General features: G+C 41.8%; 2 protein-coding genes across 3 annotated transcripts in view; both read left to right on the forward strand.

Moving 5' to 3' along the window:
* Positions 1-77: 77 nt before the first annotated feature.
* On the forward strand, positions 78-8,797 carry rest (RE1-silencing transcription factor). Of its 2 annotated transcripts, none has more exons than XM_041797542.1 (6): positions 78-225; positions 2,264-2,553; positions 2,916-3,467; positions 3,601-3,761; positions 3,913-3,996; positions 5,946-8,797. In XM_041797542.1, the coding sequence occupies exons 2-6, from the start codon at positions 2,303-2,305 to the stop codon at positions 8,015-8,017; spliced, it is 3,120 nt and encodes a 1,039-aa protein (XP_041653476.1). In that variant the 5' UTR covers positions 78-225; positions 2,264-2,302; the 3' UTR covers positions 8,018-8,797. The 2 variants fall into 2 exon arrangements, with proteins under 2 accessions (XP_041653476.1, XP_041653477.1); XM_041797543.1 differs by lacking the exon at positions 78-225 and adding an exon at positions 1,055-1,164.
* A 3,583-nt stretch (positions 8,798-12,380) lies between these two features.
* Positions 12,381-18,034, forward strand: part of b4galt1l (DP-Gal:betaGlcNAc beta 1,4- galactosyltransferase, polypeptide 1, like) — a 35,285-nt gene continuing 29,631 nt past the window's right edge. Inside the window, exon 1 of the mRNA XM_041797905.1 lies at positions 12,381-13,287. Within this exon, the coding sequence (XP_041653839.1) occupies positions 12,918-13,287 (370 nt within the window). The 5' untranslated portion in view covers positions 12,381-12,917. The remainder of the gene's footprint in view (positions 13,288-18,034) is intronic.

Raw genomic sequence — 18,034 nt, forward strand, 5'->3', positions numbered from 1 at the left:
ATTTGATCAGAAAAGATGGGACAGTGTTCCTATCCCTCTCACTTCCAGCTCACTGTCGGATCGACGTGCTGACGTCAGCCGCCTTACGTCTGCCTCTGTGGAGGAATGTGCGGAAACTTCTGCTACACTTCTCTTATTCTCTGCGCTGTTGGTCGAAGAGAAAAAGTCCTTTAACGGGGAGAAGAAGTTGATAAAAGTTGGCTAAAGTTCGGCGGGGAAGACTGGGTGAGTGTCCCTGTGTTTGGGAGCTTATCTGCGGGTGTTAGCACGGACAGAGAGCCGCTGTTAGAGGGAGTAGCTGGGGGAAAGTTGTTGGTAGTTTGGAGGAAAATGGAGGCGAGGAGGAGGAGAAGAAGGCGCTGTCCAGGGCTGATCAGGACCATGGCTAACACTCTGCAACTCACACCTATACAGCAGCCAGATTATCCCAAAAACGAAATATACCCGTTGAAACTCACTTTAAAAAGAGTATTTTAACTTTAAATGTCTGAATCTAAACATCGCTGTTTGATCCGCTTCCGTAAACTAAGTTTCGAAGAAGCTCTAAATCACAATCGCCGCTTTAAAACTGATATAACTTTATTTTAACTGATTTAAAGGTTCGTTTTAACATTTTTAGTAAGTTTATTACTTTAAACAGTCCTTACTCTTTTTATTTTCAACCTTTAAATCACTTTTAGTCGATTAGTTACCAACTCTAAACAGCTGGAATAACTTCACCAGTCTAACCAAACTTCGTTTAAATCCGGTTAACTTTTAAACTTTAGTATTTTTCTCTCGCTAGGTCTTTTTTTTTACAACTTTTACCGCCTTTTTAACTTTCTTTGTGTTTCTAGTGGTAAATCGGCCCTCTTTACAGGCCAGTGTAGACCAGATTTAGCCGGGTTTTATGATGTTTTTAGCCGTTAAATGTGACCGTTGGTGTTAACCCCAGTCCCAAAGAAACAGTGGTTCGGTAGAAGAGCTTCTCTACGGGGTTTCCCCCCCAGAGCTGATGGCGCTGTCGACTCCACTGTGGTGCTGTTTCAAAATGGCCGACACTCATTTTAGCCAGAGTGACATCAGAAACACGAGGATCGCTTCAGCCTGGTCTAGGGCCGGGGAACACTGGCTAAAACAAGGACCAGCATTTTATCTGGATGTCTAGACTCTCTGTAAACCTGGGTATTTAACTGTTCCTCAGTATTATTGATTTATAATCAGTCAAACTGATGATTGATCAACCTAAGCAGAGTTTCTACTCCATCTAAAGTCTGATAGATTTAAATCCCAGGTGAGATAAAGTCTCATGTATTTAAATGTTCAGGGGTCTGAGAGGAAGGATCAGGGCCAGGTGTAATGGTCTGGAGGCCCCGGGCACAGACCGACATGGGGACCCTCCACATTAAACTAGACCACTTGTTTGGACCGGATTAGTCAATCAAAGACATCACTTTTTATCACCATTGTTGTCAGGTTATTATTTTTTTATTTTACAATAATCCATCATCCTCAGTTAATTTAATTATGCTTATTTGTTAAAATACCAACAAATTTATCTGCAGTAATAGCAAATTTATTTTAGAGATCTGTCCTTACTATAATGGAGCCTGAGGAGTTCTTGGTATTGAATTAGAGAGAGTCTAGCACAGCTAGAAGAAGAAGAAACGTTGGAATGGTTGAGCTGTAATTTGGTCTCCTAGGCAGTTCTAGCTTTGCTCACAACTAGGCGAGGTAAGCAGATAGGTAGGATATGTGGCCCTTAGGCAAGGAGAAGAGCATGGCAACAACGGGCAGAGCTAATGTGATTGGTCCATCCTTTTCCTGTTTCCTGTTGGTTCATGATTATATCATAGTGTAGAAATATGTTTAGAGCTCAAAAAAAGTTTTGTACGAGAAAAATCAGGGAATGTCAGTTTGACTAAGAAGAGGAACCACATAAAATTCAAGCACAGCATTAAAATTCCTGTTTGAACTCTGTTGTGATCCTCAAGGGTTATTTATGTACTCTTTAGATATAGATCTCTACATTTCAACCAGTACAACTATAACTACCCATATATTCACACGTCTGTTATGTTGGTATGGACATGCAGGCAGTTGCTCCCTCCTTTGCCCGTGACAGGTTTTGTTTAATATACGACCAAAGAACTAACGTATTTTGTAAAGTTTTGGCATTTTTTTGTCACTTTTGATCTGGAAGATAATTTAAAAATATGTAAAAACCAAAGAAGTTTTTCGTTTCCAAACGTTTTGACTTGTTTTCTCCTGGGTTTTTCTCTAGAGGCTCCTCGTCCCGTGGAGGTGAACGTCTGAAATCAACATGGCGGCTCAGACTGTCTTCTCCATGTTTCCTGTGGGCGTGCCCCTGATGGAGGATGCTCAGAGTCTCAGTGACATGCCTGGCACCACGCTGCCCGCCCCTCAGCTGGTGATGCTCGCCAACATGGCGGCGGTGACCGCGGCAGAGGCCGGCAGCTATGGAGATGGGAGCGGGGGAGACGAGAAGGAGATGATGGAGCTGAAGACAGTGGGATGCAGCTACTCGGACAGCGAGGACGAGAACATCATCAGGTGAGGGGGGGTTTCCTTGCTCCTCACCAGTTCCTCCCACTTTCCCAAAAGTTGCCAACAAAGGACAGTCAAAATGAAAGAAAGACTGTTGGTAATTCTGTCTATGAGGCCGTATCGTTGATAGAGGAGCCAGCTCTTTTCTATGAATGACAGGAGCTGGCTCTTGTTTGAGAGCCCATTTGGCCTGGGGGATTTCAGGGACCCATACAGTTCTGTTGACAGGCCTTTGAACCAGGCTCTTACTTTAAAAAGCAGAGCTGTTCTGTGTTCATGTTCCTTTATCAGGGTTATAAATGTGGACATGTCCACATTTAACAGGTCTGTTACCTGAATGTAAACTCACCTTTGTCTTACCTGTCCAGGTACAGCTTTGACGATCAGAACCACAGGGAGGTCTGCATCATCGAGTACCCAGAGTCTCCAGCCCCCAGCCTCCAGGCCGTGGCCTTAGGAAATGCTGCGGGGGAAGAGGAGGAGGACAGGGACAAAGCTGAAGACCTGTCCCATCACACTCAGCTCCACCCCCCTGCCCCCACAGAAACACCTGAGCAAGGCGTCAAACGTAAACTGTGCCCTGCTCTGACGGCAGAGAGCTGTAAGAAGAAGAAACCGTTCCACTGTAAGCCGTGTCACTTCCAGGCTCAGAACGAACAGGAGTTTGTGGAGCACCTGCGCACACACGGGGTCAGCAAGCTGATGGTGGTGAACCGCGTAGAGGGGCGGTGCAAGACCAGGTCCAAGGATGCTGAAACACCTGAGGCCCCGGTGCCAGAGGCTGAGAGCACCAAGGAGGCAGGGCCTTCGGGAGACATCAAAGGGCTGATCAAATGTGAACGTTGCGGCTACAACACCAACAGATACGACCACTACATTGCTCACCTGAAGCACCACAGCAAAGAGGGCCAGGACCACAGGTAATACCACATGGGCATAGAAACCAGCATGGTAACAACACTGACTAATGTGGATTTCTTGCTACTCTGTAATCAGATCATCATTAGGAGTCTTAACAGCAGGAATAAATGAGTTCTAACTTTGTCTCTGTAGGGTGTTTAAGTGCACGCTGTGTCCGTATACCACGGTCAGCCAGTACCACTGGAGGAAACACCTGAGGAACCACTTCCCCAGCAAACTGCACACCTGTAGCCAGTGCTCCTACTTCTCTGACCGCAAGAGCAACTACATCCAACACATCAGGACTCATACAGGTAGACTGACTCATGCTAGGGATGGGCTACAAATGGAGTTTTAAAGATGGATTTTCAGTAGGGATGAAGAGTTAGAATTACTAGTGGATATACCAAATTACTCTACTACTAAATATTTTTAACCACAGTGCTCCATCAATGTGTTGTACAGGTGTGCGTCCCTTCCAGTGTCTGTACTGCGATTACTCCAGCTCTCAGAAGACCCACCTGACCCGCCACATGAGGACGCACTCAGGTCAGTCGGCCTTACTGAACTTGGGTGTTAATAGTTACCTGTACAGGTAAAAAGACGAGTCATTGAACAAAGCAGGGTACATTCAATGTTATATACTTGTAAGAAATCTACGACAAAAAGAGAGCGATCCTGTCTATACATCACACTAACAGGATTTATATCTGTTTTAATCATTCTGATACCAAGTAGGAATCCTTAAATGCTTTGTGTGGACACAGCTAAATAAAAAAGTCTGTTACATCAGACAGAGACAGGGGTGGTCTTCACCAGGACTGGACTGGTTTTGCACTGGCACCCTGCTAGTAAAATAAAAGCATGGGACTTATTATGTCAGTCTAGCCTTGCTCAGAAAGATGGGAATTATGGCTCTTTTTAAAGATTATTTACTTTAAAGGATGACATCATCTTCAAAGGCAAGGATGGACTGTTTAATTAGTCTAAAAGATGGCCTTATCTTCTTAGGCAAGGATGGAATGTTCTTTAAGCTTCAAAGGATGATATTTTTCAAGGCAAGGATGAAACGTTTATAAACTTTAAAGGATGACATCATATTCAAAGGCAAGGATGGAATGTTTAATTAGCCTTAAAAGATGGCCTAATCTTCTTAGGCAAGGATGGAATGTTCTATAAGCTTCAAAGGATGATAATTTTCAAGGCAAGGATGAAATGTTTTATAAGACCTAAAGCAGTGGTTCCCTAACTTTTTCTATCGGCCCCCCCTTTGGCATATGTAAGTATTTTCAGGCCCACCTAACCCTTACTGTATGTATCAACAAGTAAATACTTGTAAATTTGCGACAAACACACAGATACTCACATCTTTTGTAAAAAACTTTTTTTGTTGTTTTTTTTGTTGTTGTTGTTGTTGTTGTTTTTTTTTTTAAGAATTTACCACAACATAAAACCTAAAAATTTTGACTTTTAAAAATCTCACTCTCTGAAGATGAACAATAAAAACTTTATAAACATCTTTAAGATTTATATACTCATTCCTGCATTAACTTCAGTGACAGCTGTGGACTCATTTGGTGGTACAGATAGTTTTGTGTCTTGGGTGCAGGAAGGATGGCACAAAAGGAAAAGGTGTGGCAAAGACTCTCATCCTCTTCTACAAGGCTGAAATCATCAGCTGGTGCTGCTTAGCCTCCCCCCAACCATTTTCAAAGGCAAGGATGAATGTTCTTCAGCTGCTTGACAGAAATGGATGAAAAAAGAAAAAACCTGTTTCATGAACATTCTGTCCTCTGCCTTTTATGATGTCATCCTTTACTAGCATTCAAAACATTCTGTCCTTGCCTTTGAAGATGTTTTCACCCTTAAGAGTTTATGAAACATTCCATCCTTGACTTCTAAGATGTCAGCCTTTGAAGTTTTTAAACCATTCCATCTTTGCCTTTGAAGATGATAACATGCCTATGTTATTAATCAATGGACACATGGACTAAAGTGATGTTTTCTGGTTTATATCAAACAAAAACAATCTTAACAGCAGAAAGAAAGGGTGGCGCTAGAAAAACTCAAACCTGATGAACCGATGGCTAACCTGTTGACTGCATTACAAATCATACAAGTTAAGGTAGTAATAGTAGTGAAGTAGTAACTGCAGTGTTGCTTGCTTTATCTCATTGATCACATGTTTGTGTCTCTCACTGAAGCTCTCTGGTGGACTAACACGGTAATGCTTTCATTGTCACTGTCTGCTCCTTGTTGTGTCTGTCTGACCTTTCCACACTAAAGCATATCAATCTAATTATCAAAGAAAGCATGGTCAGTGTTTGTTAACATTGACCATGCTTTTGTGCAATTAGACAGCATGCAAGAGTTTGCAATTTTTGTTCATTAAAAACAAGAAATTGTCCAAAATTAGTTATCTAGGACTGTTTTCATTTCTGTGGTATCAAACCGGTTTCTATATCTAATTTACCCTTCTTTTTCCTTCCTGCATGCAGGTGAGCGCCCCTTCAAGTGTGAGAGCTGCGACTACCTAGCAGCCAATCAGCATGAGGTGACTCGACACACTCGCCAGGTCCACAACGGCCCAAAACCGCTGTCCTGCCCGTACTGCGAATACAAGACGGCTGACCGTAGCAACTTCAAGAAGCATGTGGAGCTCCACCTGAACCCTCGCCAGTTCGTCTGCCCGCTCTGCAAATATGCTGCCTCCAAGAAGTGCAACCTGCAGTACCACATCAAGTCGAGACACGCCGGATGCGACGTCTCCGTGGACATCTCCAAGGTCAAACTGAGGGTCAAGAAACCTGACGCCACAGAGGACACGCCCATTGCAAACAAGGCAGATGTATCCTCAAGCATGGATGAAGACTTCGATGTGGATGAGGACGACGGAGATGATGAGACAGAGCCAAGCCCCATCAACCTGTCCATCAAGAAGAGCAGCCAGCCCAGCAGCAGCCAATCAGAGCAAAGCAACAGTCCTGAGAAAGCTGAGAAAAAATCCACGGAGAGAGAGAAAATACAAAAAGGAAAGGAACCAGACAGAAAAGTCACATCACGGCAGAAGAAGACAGAGAACCCTCTGGAGACGGTTAAAGAAACCCAGACAGACACTGTGACACCTGCTGAGAACAAGACAAAGAAACGAGTGAAGAAGATGACCCCGACCAAGGACCAAACGCCAGAAAAGGACCAATCACAGATGGGGAACTCTGACCGTCAGAGACCAGAGAAGGACGAAGGAGCCAGGCAGATGGCAGCCAAAGAGGACGAGAAGGCAAAGCCGGAGAAAGACAAAGAACAGAAGAATGAGAACAGTGGGAAGGAGATCAGGAACCTCAACAAGCAGAAGAAGTCAGCATCAAAGAAGGTGGACAAGACACCTGAATGTGTCAAAGAAGCCCCGCCCAAAGTGGACAGCCTGGAGAAAACTCAGAAAGTGGTGAAGGAGAAGGTAGCAAAGAGGAAAGCAGTGGAGGCTCTGGACCTGTCCAAGAAGTCTTCAGAGACGCCATCCAAGGCCAAACGGGTGAAAAGTAATGCTGCTGAGAAGCTGCAGGGCAGCGTTGCTGCAGAAGACAGGAAAAAGAATGGTGGAGATGACAGGAAGACGGCAGATGGAGAAGATGGGAAGGATGCAAAGAAGATGGCTGAGGAAGACGTGGGGAAGACAGTAGGCGAAGAAGCAAAGAAAACAGACCGCAAAGACACAAAGAAGACAGATGCCGAAGATGCAGAGAGGACAAATAGGGATGTGAAGAAGACGGTTGGCAAAGACATGAAGACTAACAGTGAGGAGGCAACAAAGACAAATGGTGAAGAAACTAAGAAGATGGACGGAGAAGACATGAAGAAGACAGGCGAGAGCGTTCCTACACTCCAAACATCCGACAGTACAACGCCATCAAAGCAGAAGAAGAGCAGGAACACTAAGAAGGCTGCAGAACTTCAACCAGTCATGGATCCAGAAAAAGACAAGGACATGGCGGTCAACAATCAGCCCACAGACGCTGCAGAACAATCCGCTCAGGTGGACGATGCTACAGGAACAACACCAGCAGAGCCCCGCCCTGCTGAAACCATCACATCTAAACCTGACCAATCAGAGGCCATCCCAGCAGAAGTTAACAAACCTGAGACGGTGGAGGTCTCGCCTTCCTGCAGCCCTGGCGAGGACACACCTTCTCCTATGGAGGACCACCCAGCTCCGATCTTCGTCAAACCCACGTCTCCACCTCCTCTAGTGCTTCCACAGCGGAGCAAGCCCACCGACCAGGAGGATGACGAGGGCATCCACAGCAGCCATGAGGGAGGAAGTGACATCAGCGACAGTGCCTCTGAGGGCAGCGACGACTCTGGCCTCAACAGCACTGGCGCCGGCTCTGGGAAGATGCCCAACGACCCAGAGACGCCCACTGATGAAATCCCCACGCCCACAGAGCTCAAGAGCCATATGTGCATCTTCTGTGACCGCACGTTCCCTCTAGAGGTGGAGTACCGACGTCACCTTAACCGCCACCTGGTCAACGTGTACTACATGGACAACACCGCCAAAGGACAGAAGTGAGGGCAAGAATTTGACTTTTTGGTCTTTAACAAAAAAAAAGACCCAGTACTGGGTGTGTACTGGTTGTTTTTAGATCACATCACAGTGAAGAACTCAAGATGGGGACAGGAAGTGATTTCTGCATAAAGAAGTGTTATGCAGAAATCTCGCTCCTCACCAGTTCACCCACTTTTCCTAAAGTTACCAACTATGGCCCACTATTTGGCAAAAATGGAGGGAAAAGTCCCCAGCTCCACCAACATTCTGTCCTCTGCCATTGATTTAGAACAGCTGATCTTCACTTCCTGATCACACCTGGCCTTCACCTGGATCATGTGACTGTAAATGCCCTATTGCTGTGTCAGTGGTATCAGACAGGTGTACATATCATTTCTCTCTCAGTTCTTCATACTTCACATGAATAACGAGTTTTTCAGCATGTTTTTATCTTCTGAGTTTAGATCAAAAACATTTCTGTTACACTTTATATTTTATGTTTTGTAGATTAAATATTGTTTTTGTGATGTTTCTGTTTTTTAAAGTGCCTTTGACAATCATCTTTGTACAGTCCTAGTTTTTAGTTTAACTCTGATGGTCATATGAATGCAAAGCCTTTTCCTTACACGACTTCACTGTACAACGTAGGAACTCCATTTAAAGGCATCAGAAGTCCAAAGAGCCATCTTCGTTTCAGTCTCGTAAACACATCAGATAATATTTCATCATTCAGGATTGTGAATTAGAAACCCTGCAGTCCGGATTTCCAACCAGAGGAGAATAAACTGATTCTTATTAACCTTATGTTGCTGTTTTTGTCCTGTCTTTGTGTGCAATAATTTCTGTGGATAAGAAACCAAAGGGATTGAGCAGTTGGAGCTCGATTTTTAATGTAAAGAAAATGATCTCTTCCTACTGACAACAGTTAGAATACAGACCTTTATTATTAGGGGATTATTAACCATAATGACACATTTCACTGTTTACTGTGTTCTCTAATCCTGCTGTCTACACTCCTGTACTGTAGTACCATTTATTAATGTGCATTATATGCTTCTGTAATCAGCTACAGTCATAAACTCGTCAAACATTAAACCATTTGGTGTATTTCCTGTTCATTTCTTTCTTTACAGTTTGTATTGGGCCAAAGTTAAACTTGACCATGGCCACAGTTGGCCCATGGGCTGTAGTTCAGACACATCTGGGCTATAAAATCTGTTCAATCTGAATCTGAATCAAGAAGAGCTGATCTTTCTAAAAGGAAGTCAGTCATTTTTCTACCTAATCTTTTGCACACTGTCAAAACTATATGGTAAAACATAATTATTAGATCAAAGTAGAATTATCAGATCACATAAACTCGGTATTCTCAGATCAACGTCATGATTCTAAGATCAAACTCATGCTCCTAAGATCAAAGTCAGAGTTCTCAGATCAGCATGTTTACAATGTCAAATGAACATTTTCATGTAGGACATAATGTGTACGTATCTTAATTTTTGTCACTTTAACCCTTTTACAAAAATTTAAAATAACCATATTACAAAAGTTCCACTTATTTTACGTAGTGATTTAGAACTGATTTAAAACAAAAGCCACTTAGTCACAGTAAACCTGATCCAACATCCCAATGAAAAAGAACTAAATCCTCATGAATGAGCGTGAAGACAAGCTGGCTAAACAGGTGGTTGTATTTAAAGCTTTTCACCACACGGGGGTGTCTGCTTCATCTCAACACTGCTGACTGTATGAATGAAATGAAATTATGTCAAAAAAGTTTACTTTATTCTAAACTTAAAACAATTAAATACAAACATAACATCTTAAATGAACATCAGCTTATACAAGCACTGATGGATGACATAATTCAGATATGGACGTTAAAGCTTTGACTACCTGTCTACTGTACCAGGACTACAAAAACACCTTAACAGAGGACTTTAGAAAACCAACGATAGCGGAGAAATGAAACATAATCTGTAGAACTCTGTAGCATGGGAGAAGGGTCTCAAGTAGTCCCAGACCCAGACCTGCCCACAGAATCAGCTGGGCCCCTGATAAACCCAGAGAATGGGCCCCTGATAAACCCAGAGAATGGGCCCCTGATGAACCCAGAAAATAGGCCCCTGATAAACATAGAAAATTGGCCCCTGATAAACCCAGAGAATGAGCCCCTGATAAACCCAGAGAATGGGCCCCTGATAAACCTAGAGAATGGGCCCCTGATGAACCCAGAGAATAGGCCCCTGATAAACCTAGAGAATGGGCCCCTGATGAACCCAGAGAATAGGCCCCTGATAAACTTAGAAAATTGGCCCCTGATGAGCCCAGAGAATGAGCCCCTGATAAACCTAGAGAATGGGCCCCTGATAAACCTAGAGAATGGGCCCCTGATAAACCTAGAGAATGAGCCCCTGATAAACCTAGAGAATGGGCCCCTGATGAACCCAGAGAATTGGCCCTGATAAACCCAGAGAATGGGCCCCTGATAAACCCAGAGAATGGCCCCTGATAAACCCAGAGAATGGGCCCCTGATAGACTTAGAAAATTGGCCCCTGATGAGCCCAGAGAATGAGCCCCTGATAAACCTAGAGAATGGGCCCCTGATGAACCCAGAGAATAGGCCCCTGATAGACTTAGAAAATTGGCCCCTGATGAGCCCAGAGAATGAGCCCCTGATAAACCTAGAGAATGGGCCCCTGATGAACCCAGAGAATAGGCCCCTGATAAACTTAGAAAATTGGCCCCTGATGAGCCCAGAGAATGAGCCCCTGATAAACCTAGAGAATGGGCCCCTGATAAACCTAGAGAATGAGCCCCTGATAAACCTAGAGAATGGGCCCCTGATAAACCTAGAGAATGAGCCCCTGATAAACCTAGAGAATGGGCCCCTGATGAACCCAGAGAATTTGCCCTGCCCAGTTGTGACTGATGATGATATCCAATCATGTGTTTTGGATGAGTGGCACTGGTGCTAGCATCCTGGCTAACAGTTTTCTCAATTTTGGGTTTTGTCATTGTTATTATATGAGTTAATAATTAAATTTAGTTATTACAGATTAACTTTACAATAGACCAGGATTTTGCTGACCTCCATGGGCCCCTGGTTGGCTGGGCCCTTGAAATGATTTATAGATCATATATATAATTTATTATATCACATGTTTAATGTGTTATATCTAAAGGATGTGGACTCAGAATGTCTGTTTGAGGATTCATGGACAGCTTAGATCAGTGGTAGGGGTCATTTATCTGACATCGTCTCCACCATACTCATGTCTTCTTACAACTAAACCCCTCAGTTTCAGTCCAGTCTGACTAAAATCCCTCAGACATGGAAGAGTAGGAGGAGGAGCTGTTAAACAGACCAGAGCTCTAACAAAGGAGCACCGCTGTGTTAATATTTGTTTGCCTGTTGTTTGATGTGTTCTCAGACCTCCTGGTTCTTTTCTCTCTTGACTTTGGTTTTTCATTGTTTTAAGTTCATGTGGGCAGTGCTTCTATTCAGGTGCATGTCACGTTGACAAAGGTGTTTTTTTTTTTCTTTGGACAGTTAAGACCAGTTCAGGACCTGGACTCCCCTCCCGTGAAGCCATGCTGTTTGATGGATGTGGTATATGGTTTAACATTGTCTTGCTGAAATAGTCAAGGCCTTCCCTGACAGAGATGTTGTCTGGGTGGGAGCATATGTTGCTCTAAAACCCCTCTCTACTTCTCAGCATTGATAGATCCTTTCCAGATGTTAGAGCTGCCCACGCCATAGGCACTAATGCAACCCCATACCATCAAAGATGCAGGCTTTAGAAGAGAGGAGGTGGGCCTCGTGTAGCCCCCAGGCCACCAGAGTCTCTGTCAAACAGTATCAGCTAAACTGGTTCTGAGGCACCAGTAGTTTTATGTACTGCATGATTTAAAACATTCTACAAGTAATAGACACTGAAGACAAAAATGTCCACTAACATGATGAGGGGTTTGCAGATGTCAGTGGGGGATTTTGAGGATTTCTGGTGGACAGAGTTTTAGTTGATAAAAGATTCAAACTCATACACTTGGTTAAAAAAATAATATTTTGTTCAGACATATCTAAACAATGAACTTCTATATTACAGTGTGGTTAAATGTGGATAAATTAGGTAAAAGGTCACTAAAAATATTTTAAAACATGAATATGAAACTTGATAAACACTGAAAAGGAAAAATGTAGTTATTTTTTCTGATTTCTGATTTTTTAAAGCTGATATCACGGTTTAAAAAGTGTTTGGATTTGCGTTTTTGACGAGCTAACTTGTTTATGTATTTTTCAAGTTTTTATCTAACTTCCTGTTCTTATTCTGAAAACAACGGAAGTGTGGTGGTCATTTTGGCACCCTGACAGATTGGTGTCCTCTCAGCAGTCACTGAAGCGGGGGAAGGTCCAGGCTGTAAACTTTGTCGAGTTTCTGCTTCACTTTGAGAACTTTATTTTAAAGAACAGCACTTTGACTTAATATGAGCTGATAGCAGACTTTTTCAGTTTTAAATGTTGACAACTTGGGGGGCTGTTGGACAACTTTTCTTGTTCTAAAGTTGCAGTTTTTTAGCGGACCAGAGACGGAGACATTGAGTTCCTGAAGAGCTAACTTTGATAGCACTTAGCGTCAGCAGGTCTAACGGCTCTGAGGAGATCCACATTAGCTAACATCGAACATCTGGATGACACAGACCGAGAGGAACCTTTAAATTTAACTTTCTTCTGCTATTCGGTTTGACTCTCAGAGCCTGTCCGGACACTTTGACCGAATATCGGAGCTCTGAAACTTTCTGGTAAAGTTGAGAGAAAATGGAGCCTGAGACCCGCCGCTAACAGCAGCACTTCCCTCCCCGGCAACATCACGCTCTCTCCTGGATTAATATTTAATCGATTATCCGATTATTGAGGCCAGGATGCCCTCAGACTCCACGGTGAACTTTAACCTCCTCCATCGGACCTGTAAGCTGGTGGTGCTGCTCTGCTTCCTCCACATCTCCGTCACCGTGGTCTTCTACGTCCGCTCCTTGGACATCCGCTTCAACTTCGTCCAGAACCAACAGCACCATCACACCTCAGCGGCGGTCAGGAACCAGACTGGCAAAACGGACCCTTTACCGCCCAAAACAGAGCCAAAGCAGGTCGAGACGAAAACCGAGGAAGTCCAAGAGCCGGAGAAGGAAGTTCCAGTGAGTCAGGGCGGAGAGAAGGCGACGGAGCCCGCGAGGAAGGGGACAGAGCCGGCCAGGAAGCTAGAGAAATGCCCCGAAACATCACCTCTGCTCGGTAAGAGCCAGGGTCATGTCATGAGTCAGGCCCGGGTTATACCTGGGTTAAATTAGTGTGATACCTGCGATAATGTCAGTGTTAGACCTGGGTTACTATCACTGTAATACCCGTAGAACCAGGGTCACATGATAGATTACACTATTATCAGTGTTAAGATGGTGCCATCTCCTAAAGCTCATCAAACATTCCATCCTTACCTTTAAAATGATGGCATGCATTAAAGCCTGTAAAACATTCCATGCTTGACTTGGGGGATGATGTCATCCTCTAAGGCTCATAAAATATTCCATCTCTGCCTTTGATGATGATGATATCATCCTCAAAAGCTCATGAAACATCCCATCCTTGCCTTTAAAGATGATGTCATCCTCTAAAGCCCATAAAATATTCCATCTCTGCCTTTGGTGATGATGTCATGCATTAAAACCATGTAAAACATCCCATCCTTGCCTTTAAAGATGATGTCATCCTCAAAAGCTCATAAACATTCCATCCTTGCCTGTTGCATGCACACCAGTCTAGTCCCATAGTTGTCATTCCAGTCTAACCAGTACCCACAAGGTTAATTGTCTTACATGTCAACCAGCGTGTCCTGTAAAAGCATGTTGATGAAATCATGAGGGGGGAGAAAAGCTGTTAAAGAGTCCCTGCTAGCCTCTTAGCTGGTGGCTAATTGTCCCGTGATTATTCTTAAATCTGTTTCCTGTCTGGTAAATAACGGTTCTTCTCCAGAGGTCAGTAGTGGCTCTGTAGTAAAAGCTAAAGGTCTTCCTGCAGATATCTGGTAAACCTTTACAGTACTCCTGAATACTGGAATAATCACAGCCTCTATGGGATTATGTTATTCTTGGCATGGGGATTGCTATCAGATTATTTGTGCAGCTCTAATTTTAATATTAAAATGAAATAGAGTCCACATTAGAACATGAAGCTGGTGGTTGAAGAATTCATAGGTGTGTTTACGATGTTTAACACACTGACAGCCAAAATAAAAGCTCCACAGTCAGTATGAGTGAGTATAATCAGGTGAGAACCTCTGCTGGACTGGCCTGACCAACTTTAAAACAGGAGGGACATATGAGGGCCCCGTCAGCCTGATACTAGTCTATATGTGGCCCTCAGTTAAACAGTCTGTAGTAATAGAGGTGGGTCTGTGCGGATTGGGGCTGGGCAATTAATCGAAATGTAGATTAAATGAGTGTGACCTTCTGCAATTTTCAAATCACAGAAGGTGCAATATTTCTTTGACCTGAAATGTGTTTTGAAATACCAAGTTGATACTTTTTTTTAGGCAGAGGTGTTTTGCTCTACACATAATGCAAACATTCAAGTGCCAATATTTTCTAGAATGATTGACAAAAGTTCCAACTTTCCTTGTTTTTTTGTATTTTTTGTCTTCTTCAAAATAAGAAATCCATAATATCATCACTCCCTTTATTACAATTCATATCAAATTTGCAACATAGGACAAAATAATTGCAATAAGACATTTTTGTTAGATTGATTTGAATTTTGGGGGGATTTTTGGTTAGAAATTTTTAGATTTTTTTGTGGAAATTTGATGAATTTATTTGTAAAGTTTTGGCAATTGACTTGAATTTCTTTTGAAATTTGTATAGAAAATTTTAGGTATTTTAATGGAAATTTGTAACATTTATTTGTAAATTTTGGGAAATTTGATTAAAATTTCTGGGGGAATTAGCTTTGAGACCTTTAGGTAAATTCGTTGAAATTTGAGAAATTTTTTTGTAAATTTTTAAGAAGTTGATTTGATTTTTCCTTTTTTGGGGGTTGGAGGTTTCTTTGAATTTCTTTAGTATTCTTATGAAAATTTGAGGGATTTATTAGAATTTTTGGGGGAATTTGATTTGATTTTTTTGGGTGGCAGGTTTTTTATTTTTAGTTATTTTCTTATTTGTAGATTTTGGGAGATTCGATATAAATTTCTGGGGGAAATATAGAATGGTTTATAAGATGAGGAACCTGAAGAATAATCACTTTAAATTGCAATTAGATTATTTTTCCAAATCATTCAGCCATAGTGTGGATGAGGAGATCAGTTGTAGGGAATTAATCAAGCCTGGATCTGTAACCTTCCTTCATTCTGCTCCTCTAACCTGTTAAATGGCTTCCCAGGACCTGGCCTGGTTCCAGCCCCTCTAACATGTTCTCTGACACACTGATACTAATCTGTGTATTTACTATTGTCCTTAAACACTGAGCCTACTGCCTGCTGATTGACGGCTGAGCTGCTACTACCACTGATCAGTAAGAACCTGAACCATACAGGGAAATCAACAATCAATATCTGTTTGATACCAGGGTAACAAAAGTACAACTCTTACACACACAGCTCTCTGTAAACATTGATTTTAATGATCAGAGATAACAGAGAAACTCCTGCTCTGTCTAACACAGTGATAGTCGATGCTCTGAGACTCATGTTCTGTTTGTGACAACATGGAAGAAAAAATCCCCCAGAAAACCTCAGAGGGGGAAATTTAGTCACACCAACTGTTTTGTCTGTTTATTTCTATCAGATATATGAAAGAAAACGTGACGGATAAGTATCTAGAGAAAACCGGCAGAACAGGTTTAAGCCAGTTTTTAGTTCTACTACAATAATGTGACATAAATATTTGTGCAGGTTGAGGTCTAAACCAGCAGTTTAGTGATGGAACTGATTTTTAATTCAAATGTCTTTGCAAAAATCTGACCCATCATCTTTGATTTTTGTCAGCTCTGTCACACAAGCTAAAATTAAATAATTTTTATTTTATTATTCAAGACAAATGTCAAGTTTTTAATGATCTAATACTGATATTCAGTAATAATACTTGGAAATAAAATGTATTAACTACACTTATTTTCATCCATCTGAATGATCTCCTCTCTGGATTTTATAATTTGATAAAACTTTATCTTTAATATTAACAATATTTAACTAATCTTTCAGTTAAATCAATGACTACCGCATATAGATTAACTGATAATTTAACAAGTAAGCAGTAAGAGCTGACAAACACTACTACAGTAATAAAAGTCATACTGCAGGTTTATTTACATACTTTATAACCATCTATGTTTATCTGCTACATCGCTATCTGCTGAAGAAGAGCAGATCTGATTTATGTTAATGGTAAAAATCAGAGAGAGAAAGTGGTTTACATTAGATAGCATCAAACCAATGTTCAGTCAGCTCTGACAGAGTAAAGATAACCTGGGTTTCTCTAACAGTAAGGATAACCTGAGTTTCTCTAACAGAGTAAAGATAACCTGTGTTTCTCTAACAGAGTAAAGATAACCTGAGATTCTCTAATAGTAAAGTTAACCTGAGTTTTTCTAATAGTAAAAATAACCCGAGTTTCTATAACAGTAAAGATAACTTGAGTTTCTTTAACAGGGTAAAAATAACCTGAGTTTCTCTAACAGTAGAGATAACCTGAGTTTTTCAGAGCTGTCCTGGTATGTGGTCAGACCTGTGGCTCCTTAGGCCTGTCTTTCTGGTTTTGGGAGAAGTTTTTTAGCTTCAGGCGGCCACCGTTGTTCCTGCAGCAGAAACTCACACCACTGTTAGTCACAAAGACAACCAGTGAAATTTTAAACTACATTATACAACAGGATGTTCAGACGGAGCCTTCTGATAGGACAAGAGATGGTCTATAGTATAGAAATACAGAACAGCATCAGGAGACTTTTCACTCCCAGTATCACTCCGCCTGGGGCTGTTCTAGATGTGTCAACACTTCTCAGACTGTTTGAGTTTTAAAACCAGACTATCTGTTATTTTTAAAGCAACAACAACAATAATTATACATTGTATTCATATAGTCCCCATAAAAAATATTTCCCCCATTTTATTGATTTTATGAATCAATCATGACTAATATAATTTGGCTTTTTGGAAAAAAAAAAAGACTAAAACCCCTCTTTAATGTCGAAGTGCAAACATGCTTCTACAAAGAAATGTCAAATAAAAATTTGTAATGTAATCAGATGTTCAGGTGGAGTGTTGTCACAAGTCTTCAGTCATTCAGAGAGAGATGGGGGACTCATTTTGAGGTCGGACCACAGGGACTGGTTAAGGCCCAGCTTCAGTAACATTTACACTTGAAGGGCTGTATTTCTTTCTAAAGTTCTTTTCCAAAATCCACAAAAATTAAATAAAGTTCTGTGGCGGTGTAGAGTTTGTATCAGCATAGCAGTTACCATGGAGACCATGGAGGGGATTATATTACTGAGGGGGAGCGAGTATATGATGAACGTAAGGGTACCAAGCACCAAACTAGGGGTGGGTAAAAATATTGATTAATCGATGCATTGCAATACCCCCCCCCCCAAAAATTCAATATCGATTCAGCAAATTCTCTAAATCAGTTCTCCTCCTGGCCAGTGGGGGTCGCTGTGTGTGTGATTCACGTTGTATGGACGGAGGCTGCACTCAACCAAACAACAACCAACCGTAACCATGTTTATGTGAGGTTTATCACAATTTCCAAGAGGAAAGAAATATTATTTGTTTACATGCACTTTACTTTTTCAGTGTTTTTACAGAACTGCCATGTTTGTTATTTTTGTACTCCATATGCACAAATAACTTAGTATTGTGCAAATTTTTATTTTCAGATTTTTTATTGCTGAAAAATGCGAGGTGACTTACCTCATATGTTCACATGGGCATGAAAATAAGTATTAAAAAATTGTCAACAGGTTATTTGTGTATTTCTACTTCTTACTGAACTGA

Source organism: Cheilinus undulatus, linkage group 10 (genome assembly GCF_018320785.1).
Source record: "Cheilinus undulatus linkage group 10, ASM1832078v1, whole genome shotgun sequence".
In the NCBI taxonomy this organism is placed as follows: Eukaryota; Metazoa; Chordata; class Actinopteri; order Labriformes; family Labridae; genus Cheilinus; species Cheilinus undulatus.